The sequence below is a fragment of the Actinia tenebrosa genome, unplaced genomic scaffold (genome assembly GCF_029948245.1).
Source record: "Actinia tenebrosa isolate PJP-AT-01 unplaced genomic scaffold, QUT_ActTen_1.0 utg1471__unscaffolded, whole genome shotgun sequence".
NCBI classification, from domain to species: Eukaryota; Metazoa; Cnidaria; class Anthozoa; order Actiniaria; family Actiniidae; genus Actinia; species Actinia tenebrosa.
This window is the reverse complement of record NW_028292589.1, coordinates 59,427-71,579: the sequence shown is the minus strand read 5'-3', so window position 1 is coordinate 71,579 and position 12,153 is coordinate 59,427. Positions and strand designations below refer to the sequence as shown.

The window sequence follows — 12,153 nt, the reverse complement described above, 5'->3', positions numbered from 1 at the left end:
GAGCGAGGTTTAATAGTACCTTGATGGGTGACTTGAAACTTATACAATCTTTTTACTTACTTTTTTTTCAAATTCATGCGAAGCATTTAGAATTTTACCTGTTTGGTTCGCAATTCCTCATAGAGTGAAGATAAAATCAGTTGTTCAAAACCTGACCGAGAGAATGAACCATTGCAGGTCAACGAATAGCCTACGTGCATCCGAGCACAAACTGTTGGTCAGATTACCTAACCAGAGTTTGTGTTCACATTCCCGCAGTCTAGTCAACAAAAGGACTGCTTCGATTTCGAAACTAATTACTTAGAGAAGATGACTGAACTTTTGTGATAAATTACATCATAGTTAATGGAGCGAAACTGTTTGGAAACTCCATAGAACAAAGCTATTGTTTTGCGTTTGATGTTGAACCATACCATCACGTGATACTGACCCTGCACAATGAACCAAAGCAACTGGCTGAAAATACTCATTTCCTTATTATTTTCATGTATTAACACTTTGAAAGTGAAAACTTTCATTCGATGACCACAAACCATGCGGATAAATACTTCCGCGCAGATACAGTTAAGTTACTAGATGATAAATAAGAAAGTGTGAAAAAAGGCAATTTCCTTTTCAATAAACAATTTGTATTAATCATATAGGATTAAGTAACAAATAATACGTATATTTTAGAACGTTTTTAGGAATAAAAACTTCTATATTGCCGAATACTATGAACAAACGGAGCAACCGTTTCCTTCACTGTGCACCGTCAACGTCATATAACAATGGATAAAGTCGAACAAAAACATCACAATAGGTTCCCCCCCCCCCAAAAAATCTAAAGCAAATCATTATTTTGTTGTTCATTTTCCCCATTACAATATTTTTCAACTTTAAAAGAAAAAAAATTTTAATGTTGAAAATTTTGAAAAAAAGTTATTCTTTGATTCACCGATGACCCTATTGAGTAGGGATCGAAACTGCTTCTGTAGAAAGTTAAAACATACGATTGTTAGCCAAAAAACACTTGAATTTTTGAAGATTACTTCTTGATCCATCTTCGACTAAATAAAACAAAAAAAATGGTCAATGCTTTTGTTCTTGTATGCTCTCGCTGTTCACAGAATTGAAATTGTTTCTTATACTTTGATCGAGGGTCGTAAGCACACACGTTTTGGCGCGAGAATTCCGTACAAATCTTCAGATAGCCCAAGAAAGAAGGAGAAAAGAAGTAAACTCTACGATTTTAAGTCAAAGGTTTCTTTGTGTGTTCCCATATGACCGCAGCAATTAGATCAGTGAGCTGGCGCTATTTACGTTCTTCTCTATCTAGCTTTTGACAAGACCAGCAATTGCAGCCATTGTTGGGACCGCAATGTCCATCACAGCAAGAGCACGATAGAATACGTCGTCCACAGTAGTAACGACCCGTTTGTCCTTTCTTCGCTGGTACCCCTGCACTATTCACTTTTACTGCAGAGTGTCCATCTGATTCAATGATTTTTGAGCCACCGGAACCGGAAACATAATGGTTCTCTGTGACTGCTGCTATTTGGTACTGCGTAAGTTCCAATGATTTCTGTGCACTACTTGAAGCATCTTTTGCCGTTGGCGGCCCTATTTCACCACCTGCTGCAGCCTTTCGTAGTCGGTTAATAACATGATACAATTTTTCCAAGAGGTTGGCATCTTCTTCAAGAGTTTCGCTGGCTTCACTGATTTGATCTCTTCCAATCGATTTACCCAATTCATAAAGAGCTATTTGTGGGTCAACTCTAAGGTTATCCAGCACTCCAATTTGGACAACGTAGCTAAAGGCATTCCTGAATTTGTCTCTCAGTCCATGTGATCCAAACTCGTACTTGTAGCAATAGTAATCGACTCGAAGAAGGGTATTGTTAGCAAACACAACGTGTGTTTCAGATCTTTCTTGCTCCCCTGCTGACGTGTTTCCCAATAGTTCGTCCATTGCAGAACACACAGCATTTTCTAGACCTTCAAGAAAGTGTCCTTGAAAAATATCTTCGATACACCGTTGAACTTTGCGAGCTGGAGCGCTTTCTGCCTTCACTGCGTATCTCTCTACTTTATCCACTACAGCTACTATTGGCAAACACTCGTCTTCAAATGCATCTTTAGCAAGCTTTATCGCTTTGGCTTCTAGTTTGGCTGCTGCTAATTTTTGAAGGATTTGAAGTTGTTCAATCGTCTCCTCTTCGTGTTTACTTTCACTGTCTGCCAAGACACTGCTAATAACTTGCCCCATGTTGGATGTTGATCGATTGAAGCGAATGCAATAATTAGGTAGAGTTTGAAGATACGCCGGATAGTATTCTGTGAAACCAGTGGCTTCCTCGAAGCTGTTTTCTAGGAAATCTCAGACTTCTGAGAAAAAGGTCTGTCGTGACCTGTTCCGGAAGTGAAAATAATTCAGATACTAAAAATAGCAGATAAAGTGATGGATAACTCTCTCTTGGAAACTTACCGCGCCCACTTGACCTTAGAGCAATAATTTTGTAATTATTTACAAAAATATTCATTAATTATTATAAAGCTTACAAGATGGGTTGCATGGTCTTGTGTTCTTTATTACAATAGATTTAGAATTCAGTAAGAGCGTTGATAGGCAATTCAAAGATCCCCTGCATGGTTAAATTGGAATCTAAGTAAAGGGAAAAACCCTTTATAGTTACCTTGTCTGTATAATGCGTGACTGAACTAATTAAACATGGACTGTTTCCGGTTATTTCGCCACTGAAAGGCCTGATTTCTTAGAAATCACCAATATCATAGAGCAATAGTATAGCTTCGAATATTTTTTTCCGTGATATTCAAAATAGATGACGGTAGAAGACTTTATTCAACGTTAACGAGGGTTGCACGTAATCGCTACAAAGTTGATAAACTTATTGTGGCCCTCAATAACAGCATCCAGGTACTTCAATTTGTCTTACCTGCACTGAACATGCACCTCTTGTATTCAGTAACAAAATGAGATGCGGTCTTGTCTGGTGCTATGCTCGGTTACGAACTGATTTACTGCACTGTTTAGTTGAATTTCGCTTTACGATTCGTTTTCGATACTGAGGATTTTGAACATGTCAAAAAGCCCGATATATAAAGATCACTGTTTTTGTACTGATTGAAAAACCTTCTTAACTGTACCGTCGAAGAGTGGAAAAAAGTTCGAGCGTTGATCTTCACCGCCGAAATTTAATGTTTGCCGGTTGACTGAGAAATCATCGCCCTCCCCTCTTCCTGTCCATTTCCGCAATCAATCGATATTCCTTTTTTGTCTCTGCTTTTAAACTGAAATTGATATGACCCTTAATGCAGGCTAAGGCGTTGCCATTCTCAATAACCTTCCCCCCCCCCCCCCAAAACCCTTCACCAAAGCGCCGCTACGCAGGCTACAGTGTACTGGCAAAGCATTATTAAAATTATCAAAAAACTTGACTTTTTTCTTCTTTTTATTTTACTTCTTAGTTTAGTTTAGTTTAGTTTATTTGTCACAATATAAACATATACATTTTATAAAAATGGAGACAAATATTGTGACTGGCGAAGAAAAGAGAGCTTTCGTCCCAATTGATATTCCCTCTCCATACAATATACATACAGTACAAACATGATTAACATTAAAATTGACGAGGAAAAAACAATAATTAAAAGAAAAACATATCAAAATTTATCTAAATTCAAATTCAAAAGATTTAAATGTGGTAAGTAATGTTTCATTTTCGAAGCAAAATGTGTGGTCACAAGTTCCTTAAATTTGGATGAGTCATGATCAGTCCAGTCGGTTTACTAATTATTAAAGCGACTAGTTAATAAGTTTTACTTTTCAGACAGTTCATTACGAGTTCTTTTCCTATGTATTTTGAGTCTCTAGCTAGATATAAATCATATCAGTAATGTTCCATATAAAATCAATGAATCTTGTAATCCTCAGAATTTTTGAAGTCTACTCTCCTTGGTTTTCCAGGCTCTTTCATTCAAGTCAAACGGGTTTTGAAAATGTCGTCTACCACTATTCAGAAACTGATATTCCCTCAGACTTACAGGTAGAACGTTTTCATGCAGCAATGTTGCGTTGCCAATGCGGCCAACGTTGGATGAATCAAGGCCTCGCCAAGTGGAGTGAGACATACTCGATGATGAAGTCTGCTGGGGCTCACTGATTTCAGATTTCTGTTCACTACTGGAAGAACTTCCATGTTGCACATCTCCTGCTCGTGTCGGCCCTATTTCACCACCTGCTGCAGCCTTTCGTAGTCGGTTAATAACATGATACAAATGTTCCAAGAGGTTGGCATCTTCTTCAAGAGTTTCGCTGGCTTTTCTGATTTCGTCTCCGCTTCCAATCGATTTACCCAATTCATAAAGAGCTACTTGTGGGTCAACTCTAAGGTTATCCAGCACTCCAATTTGGACAACGTAGCTAAAGGCATTCCTGAACTTGTCTCTCAGTCCATGTGATCCAAACTCGTACTTGTAGCAATAGTAATCGACTCGAAGAAGGGTATTGTTAGCAAACACAACGTGTGTTTCAAATATTTCTTGCTCGCCTGCTGACGTGTTACCCAATAGTTCGTCCATTGCAGTGCACACAGATTTTTTAAGCCCTTCAAGAAAGTGTCCTTGGAAAATATCACCGATACACTCTTGGATTTTTTTAGCTGGAGCGCTTTCTGCCTTCACTGCGTATCTCTCTACTTTATCCACTACAGCTACTATTGGCAAACACTCGTCTTCAAATGCATCTTTAGCAAGCTTTATCGCTTTGGCTTCTAGTTTGGCTGCTGCTAATTTTTGAAGGATTTGAAGTTGTTCAATCGTCTCCTCTTCGTGTTTACTTTCACTGTCTGCCAAGACACTGCTAATAACTTGCCCCATGTTGGATGTTGATGGTTTTAAGCGAATGTAATAATTAGGTAGAGTTTAAAGGTGCGCCGGATAGTATCATGTAAACCCAGTGGCTTCCTCGAAGCTGTTTTCTAATTTCAGACTTCTGAGAAAAAGGTCTGTCGTGACCTGTTCCGGAAGTCAAAACACATAGAAAACTGATTATACAGAATCAGTCATATTTGTATATGCTTTGTGTTCCTTACTTTTTTATATTCTTTACATAAATATTCAGAACGAATATGCTCAAAATAAGAGACTAATAAAAGACTCTCTTGCAGTGTTGTTTACTTGGGCAATCGAAATCAAATCGTTTTCATTTTGTTTCGGGAAAATCCTCGGTCACTACCGCCTAGGAGTCTTCCTGCGTTACGTTACAAGAAAACAAAGACTTCCAAGAAAACAGTAATGCGATCAAATGGAACTTCCTGTTTTTCCGTGTAAATGATACGCAGTCTGTGTATCCTGCTATTTCTGGAAAAATGTACAGGACGGAAACTGAATTTGAAACCGAATCATTGCAGTGAGGACACGAGCCGTGATCATTTCGAGTTCATTTTTTATCAGTTAAAATAGCATAAAGTAAAGGACATAATAACCTGGAAAAAAACAAAAAACAAAAACAAACAAACAAACAAAAAAACACCTAAAAACAAACAACAAAAACAAACAAACAACAAAAACAAACAAACAACAAAAACAAACAAACAACAAAAACAAACAAACAAACAAAGATCAAGCAAAGAAGCAAACAAAAACAAAGCAAAACAAACTCGAAGCGTTCATGGTTCGAGTGTCTGTCCTCATTGTAATTTGTCGCTTCTATTATTTAGTTTAATGCAGAGCTTGTTGTCCCCCCATCACCCTGAACACACACACTAGGTATAGTGTTTCAAATGTTTCAATTGCTCTATTTCACTATGACGTCACTGCTTGTTTATGTTGGGGATAGAATCGCCAAATCCAATAGAAAATTCAACAAAATTTGCTCCTAGCGAAACAGTTTAATTTAAAATGGCCTGGTTTCCAGATATGTGTTAATATGTACTAAAAAATATTCCGAGGCGCGTTTGCTGGCTATTCTTCTTCTCTTCGTGGATTGATACGGGCTTTAGAACAATTTTCGGTGAATTTGCGTCGATTTGACTCCCTAATACGACCATGATCCTTTGCGTTTAAACAATAGATATTGGTTTGATGTAACGTCATAGTGAAATAGGGCAATTGGAAAATCATTTTCGGGTTCAAAAACCGCATAGATGCATTAAATGTTCATAAATTGTTGAACTGACAGAAAGCATGGAGGTTTCTATCACGTTTAATATCGACTGTGTATCTTAAAGCAATGACCAGGGATAATTGTCATTTCCCAGAATACCTTTCGGTTTCAGCTTTTATGTTCTTTGTTTGAACCCGGGAATGATTTTGCAAGTGAGTGTATATTCTAACCATGTCCGACAAAAAAACCTATAGAGACGCATGGACAGATAAATTTAGACTGCTAGAAGTATTGATACAAAATGAAAATCTTTTAATAAGTATAACTTGTTGTCCATTTAGAAGCCAATAGCTAAGATAACTTAGCGAGGTCCTTAATATTATATAATCTATGATTGATTTCAATTGTATTCACGAGTGTTTAGCTTATCGATTGTCATGAATACCTTTAAAATGCTATGAAACGCAATTTGCAAGTGCAAAAAGAAATAGCACGCGCAATGGTGACGGTACCGCATTGATAAGTGGGCTAGGTCACTGTTAATGGATCAAAATATGCAAACACGGCACCAATAGGACCTTCGCATGATTGCATCATTTGAATACTACTACCAAAATGCTTTGCGAATTGCCTTTTTTATTCAAATTTGTATTTCCTCATGAGAATAGTGAGACAATTGGTGCTAATTAACTGAACAAGAGAAAGCGTGCAATGCATTGTGGTAGTGATGTCATAATGCAAAGTGTCCTTAACGGTTTACGGCACCAACTTCGCCGTACCGTTGAGTTTTCACAGCTATACGTAATATGTTGCAATTTTTCTGTTACACCAATCCTAATTGCATTCCCATTATTACTATCGAACCTACCGAAATGTACGCTTATCTACCCAAAACTTAAAAACTTATTGAAATTATTAACTGTCATTGCATTAAACTAATGCATTGCTAGAGTGCAAACAATTAATCCGTGAAACACTAATTACTAAATAGTACAAAATAGTGCTAATTAAACAATAGAAAACAATGGGATTTGCATGAAATTTTGCTATTTAGTATTACTAAAGTTTCACGGTTATATTGTTTGCACTCTAGTATTATGAGTGCTTGAAATAGAATTACTTTAAGACTTTTTCAACTTCTACTTCAAAAATACATATATGCACAAGAGTATATATGGTAATGTATTTCATTTTTCCTTGCTTTCATGTATTCTCCCATTTTGTTCGCGAGCAGGCAAGCCACGACTGACGTACAATCTATATCAAGTATTTTCTCACACATTGCCCCAGAAGCCTTTTGAATGAATGGATTAAGAAAGAAAGTCATATAAGCTCCCCGAGTCTTGATTAAGAAGCATGAGCAAAAGGTGACGCCAACTACACTGTTCAATTGTTCGTAACTCACGCCAAACCACGACTCGTTTTAAGTCCATGTTGTATGTCATTCATTCATGGACAGTTAGTTCACTCTCACTCTCCTACATCGGCTCTAGCTCAGTCTTCTTAACAATATTGTAGGAGAACTCGGTAAGGGATTAAGAGATAACCAGAGAGCATGAGTTACAAGACATGGACTTTCGTGATACGTTAACTGTCATGGTACTATTTCCTGTGACGATGTTAACCTAGTATCTATAGACCAGCTGATGTACCGGGTCCAGAGTCCAGTGTCGTCGAGTGTTTGTTGTCCAGTGACCCAGAGACTCAATGTCCAGCAGCTAATCAGTACATGCTTATAATCTAGCTAGTACCAAGAATCTAACTCTGGACCTGTGATTACTGAGGTGTCCAGTCCAATGCACATTGCGAAAATTTCAGCAGCTGACATGGCATGACATTTATTGTGGATTATATTTGAATTCAGTCTCCTGCGTGCTTTGGAGCCGTTTTCTTGTCCTTATAATAAAATCATATTGTGGGGACTACTGTGGGGATTTTCTTGCCCACATTACTTCGCATGTACTAATATCTTTGTTCATGTTTCTTGACCAGGATTGTTGGTCCTCTCATGCATAGTTCGTACACCAGAATACTAGCTTGCTCCGTGCTATTATTAGGATTATTTGATTTGAATTCATGTTATTTATGGCATGTTTTCATAATACAGAGTTGCCAGTATTATCACCATTCAATGACCTCAACTTTTTGATTATTGTTTCATTTAGTTTCTTCTTATCCCGGTCAGTTTTCTTTAGACTAAAACCTCTTTTCTTTTCGGATTCCATCAACCTGTAGTTGTCACATAGAAAAAGAAGAAAAAAATGAGTTTTTGAACTCCTTGCACCACTGATCGAGACAACTCTCGCCACTGGTAACTCGGCCGATAAACTGCTGTCAATCAGAGTATGTAAAGGTACCCAACAATTTATTTGATTAACGGTACTTTAGTTGCCCTATTTCCCTATCGTGAGTGTTGTCTCGATTAGCGCGTAGCAATAATAACAGCAATAAATATGTATGTGGGAACGCATAATGTCCGACAGCTTGCTCAGTTCCAATCAAGTGTGGCTCCGTTGGTAAGTGTGTAAAGGAAGGGGTCCGACAGCAGTGGCTCTTTACTGAGTAAACCCAATACACCTATTTCAAGAAACGTTGTCGGTCGGAGATCTGAAATCTGAGACCGAAAGGAATTGTGGGTTGTTATAGTTATATTTAGGCCCCTGACAAGATCTTCTTTTAGTCATATGTAAGACTTTACATTTGGTAGTATTAAACTTCATACCATGATCAGTGCTCCATTGATCCAAACAGTCCAGATCCGTCTGCAATGAGGCAGCGGAACTCATGCTGTCAATAGGGCGGTAAAGCTTACTATCATCAGCAAACAGGGCAAGACTAGAACCGAGATGGATATAGTTTGGCATATCATTTGCATGAACTAAAAACAGTAGTGGACCCAGGATAGATCCCTGGGGCACACCAGAAGTCACAGGTAGCCAATCCGAAAATATACCATCAAGAGCAACACGCTGCTGTCTGTCAGACAGGTAGTTTTCAAACCAATGTAGAATGGACCCTGATATGCCATACTGGTAAAGTATCAATAACAGAAGATGGTGTGGCACTTTGTCAAAGGCCTTTGAGAGGATCGAGATGTATGACGTCAACTTCCTGACCCCCAGCCAGCATGTCCATGTCCAGGATATCATGGTACACCTCCAATAATTGTGCAACTGTAGATTTGCCTCTCAAAAAGCCATGTTGTAGGTGGTAGAAAGATGGAGTCAAGTGAGGACAGCAATGATTGAATACACAACGTTCCAATACTTTAGAGGTAATGCTGAGAAGTGAGACTGGTCTGTAGTTTACGGCCAAGGACGAGTCATCTTTTTTAAATACTGGCGAGATGTTAGCATATTTCCAAGTCGTGGGAACCACGCCCGTAGACAGAGACAGGTTGAAGATTCTACATAGTGATGGCGCTATTTCGGGTGCTGTGCTTTTTAACAAAGATCCCGGGATATTATCCGGCCCACTAGCTTTATTGGGATCAAGGCTCATTAAGGCGTCCAACACCTCGGAGGTTGTGAGTTCAATACAATCCAGTTGATCACAATCGCTGTTTAGAGGCTGGTAACTTGGAGGTGGAGTGGCTGTAGCTGATATCCAACCGACAACGTTTTTTGAAATTGGTGTATATGTATTACTACTTTGACTGTATGCTTCAAACGATAGCCAGATAGGATACTTGCACGAAGGAACTAAGCACTCACTTTCTATTTTATGATAAATTAATGAACTAAGAACATCATAAGCCTTACTTTTCTAGTAGCTTGGCAGCAATTTGAGGATTGACTCTGTTATACTTGCTTGTTGTTGAGCCATGGTCTTTCAAATATGTTGACCAGTCAAAGCTAAGGAGCAAGTCCACCAACTGAAATCAAAAAGTGTTTTTATTATTATAATTTTAATATTATATATTTTATTAAGATACAAAGACAAAGCAAATGCTATCCTTTTCAAAAGCAATAAACATCCTGAGAATAGTATATACATTGCAATCACAACCACCACTTCATTATTATCTTCATCATCACCATCACCCCCACAAACTTACCATCACAAACTTCATCCTTATCTTCTTGATCACTATCATTAAACTTAACCATCACCATTGTTACTACCATCATCATCATAATCATCTCGACAAACATAACCATCACCATTGTTATTACCATCATCATCATAATCATCTCCACAAACTTAACAATCACCATTATTACTACCACCATCCTCACCCTTTTCATCTCATTATCACTATCTTCATAGCATCGCAACCATCAAACTATAAACCCTTTGCACGTGACATCAAAAATGTTAATTTGGAGGACAAGCGTAGTGTTATTTACTCAGTGAAATCTTGGTAAAATTGTATATAAAGATGGCTACAGATGAAAATCCACATTTTTGAAGATTGCTTGTCACTCTCGTCCTCCAAACCGAAATATGCTAGGCATTCCTGGTCTTATTAAAATGTCACTGCAAGGGGTCTTTACCTGTCTGAGCTCCAAGAAAGTCATCTGTAGTGTTCCATCACTGATTCCTTCCACTGGACTAGAATTAGCAAATTCTGTAAAATAAAATAAACGAAGAATATCATTATCATTTCTTGCAGCACGATCAGGAAAGAGGAAACGTATTCTACAAAGAATCACAGCCAGAAAAGGATATGCATACCTTCGCATTGTCTAAGGTCCTGATTAAAACAGTTGATGCCGTGTTCATTCATCTGTGTTACCTGCATGAAGAACAACATCAATATCACTGACTACCTTTCTTTTATCCTTGATCTTTTTACTACGTTTATTGACTAACTAGTGCAACAATATTACTACCAGGCATTATGCAACACTGTTTTCATTTCGCTACGCACTGAGGGTAATCGGGCAATTCACTGCCTTTGATCAAATGAATTATTCGGTACCCTCACATAACCTGATTGGTGGCAGTGTATTGACGACTAAAGTAAAACTCCAGTGTATTCAGGCTAAACCTCGAATCCAGGAGTTGCTTCTTTTGTTACTCTCTTTTCTGCTATTGTTTACCGACCTCAGAAGTGAGGCTAAGTCCGCATACACAGCGCGTAGCAATCAAGACAGTGGCCAGTACAGAATGTTGTAGTTAACTTACTTCATCATCTAATAATAAAGTCCTCATGCTTCCCGCAAGATGCTTACAAGATGATAAACATGCTGTTTGTACTACATTACCCTGCAAGGAACATCACAATATCGGTTTATCAGACCATAAATTGATCAAGAACTTTAAGGTATTAGGATACGAAAAATGACGATTTGCTCAAAAAACTTTTTTTTTTGAAATTTCGCTGTCCGCAATTCTTCATTAATTATTTTAAATTTAATAGTAGTATTTCCCAGCGTTCAACGAGACAAAGCCATCTATTACATTTGCCTAGGGTAAGGACGGAAATCGCTAAGCGCAGTTTTTGTTATTATGGTTGCACAGTTTATAATACATTTTTAACATAGTTATTTTCTCGTCATAATTTTTCTACACGTTTTTTTTTTGTTTTTGTTTTTTGTTTTTTTTTTGTTTTTTTTTTCACTTTTTAGTTGCTTTATATGATTAATACGTAATTTTAGATAGATATACTTCAATTAATATTTAAACATATACTAGGCTACGTGTGATCGGGTAGGGTTTGGGCGTCGAGTTTCGCATGTCTCGAGCCCAATGCAAATGAAATTGTTAGCGTTTGCTCGTTTGCGTTGGATTCGGGGCATGCGGGGTCGACGTCTAACCTCGCCCTTAGTATTATATTTTAGTATCATATTTTAGATCTTATTAACATACTTTGGATTTTATTACTATAGCTTCACTTCATATTTTAGCTTTTTAACCTAAATTATTTATTATCTTATATTTATTAGGGCTCCTATTGATAGCAGTTATACATTCCATGTAACTGAAGGGATTACCCTGTTTAAATAAAAGTGTTCATTCATTCATTCATTAACTTTACATTTTTGTCTTTTATATGTTAGTGAAACTTCTTGCAATTTTTGATTGGAAAAGCCAAAATT

General features: G+C 37.6%; 3 protein-coding genes across 3 annotated transcripts in view; all 3 read right to left on the bottom strand.

The window, feature by feature from the left end:
• Nucleotides 1–607: 607 nt before the first annotated feature.
• On the bottom strand, nucleotides 608–2,385 carry LOC148904406 (uncharacterized). The gene has a single exon (XM_089025355.1). The coding sequence runs from the start codon at nucleotides 2,249–2,251 to the stop codon at nucleotides 1,295–1,297; it is 957 nt and encodes a 318-aa protein (XP_088881481.1). The 5' UTR covers nucleotides 2,252–2,385; the 3' UTR covers nucleotides 608–1,294.
• Nucleotides 2,386–3,437: 1,052 nt separating this feature from the next.
• On the bottom strand, nucleotides 3,438–5,023 carry LOC116293699 (uncharacterized). The gene has a single exon (XM_031701164.2). It carries the CDS (start codon nucleotides 4,879–4,881, stop codon nucleotides 3,934–3,936), a length of 948 nt encoding a protein of 315 aa, XP_031557024.2. The 5' UTR covers nucleotides 4,882–5,023; the 3' UTR covers nucleotides 3,438–3,933.
• A 1,375-nt stretch (nucleotides 5,024–6,398) lies between these two features.
• Nucleotides 6,399–12,153, bottom strand: part of LOC116293667 (exocyst complex component 6B) — a 26,936-nt gene continuing 21,181 nt past the window's right edge. Inside the window, exons 27-31 of the mRNA XM_089025348.1 lie at nucleotides 11,240–11,320; nucleotides 10,787–10,847; nucleotides 10,606–10,679; nucleotides 9,871–9,983; nucleotides 6,399–8,338 (exon numbers count right to left, since the gene is read on the bottom strand). Coding sequence (XP_088881474.1) covers nucleotides 8,206–8,338; nucleotides 9,871–9,983; nucleotides 10,606–10,679; nucleotides 10,787–10,847; nucleotides 11,240–11,320 — 462 coding nt within the window. The 3' untranslated portion in view covers nucleotides 6,399–8,205. The remainder of the gene's footprint in view (nucleotides 8,339–9,870; nucleotides 9,984–10,605; nucleotides 10,680–10,786; nucleotides 10,848–11,239; nucleotides 11,321–12,153) is intronic.

Coding starts and splice junctions, on each gene's coding strand:
- LOC148904406 (XM_089025355.1), bottom strand. CDS start 2,251: ATGGGGCAAGTTATTAGCAGTGTCTTGGCAGACAGTGAAAGTAAACAC.
- LOC116293699 (XM_031701164.2), bottom strand. CDS start 4,881: ATGGGGCAAGTTATTAGCAGTGTCTTGGCAGACAGTGAAAGTAAACAC.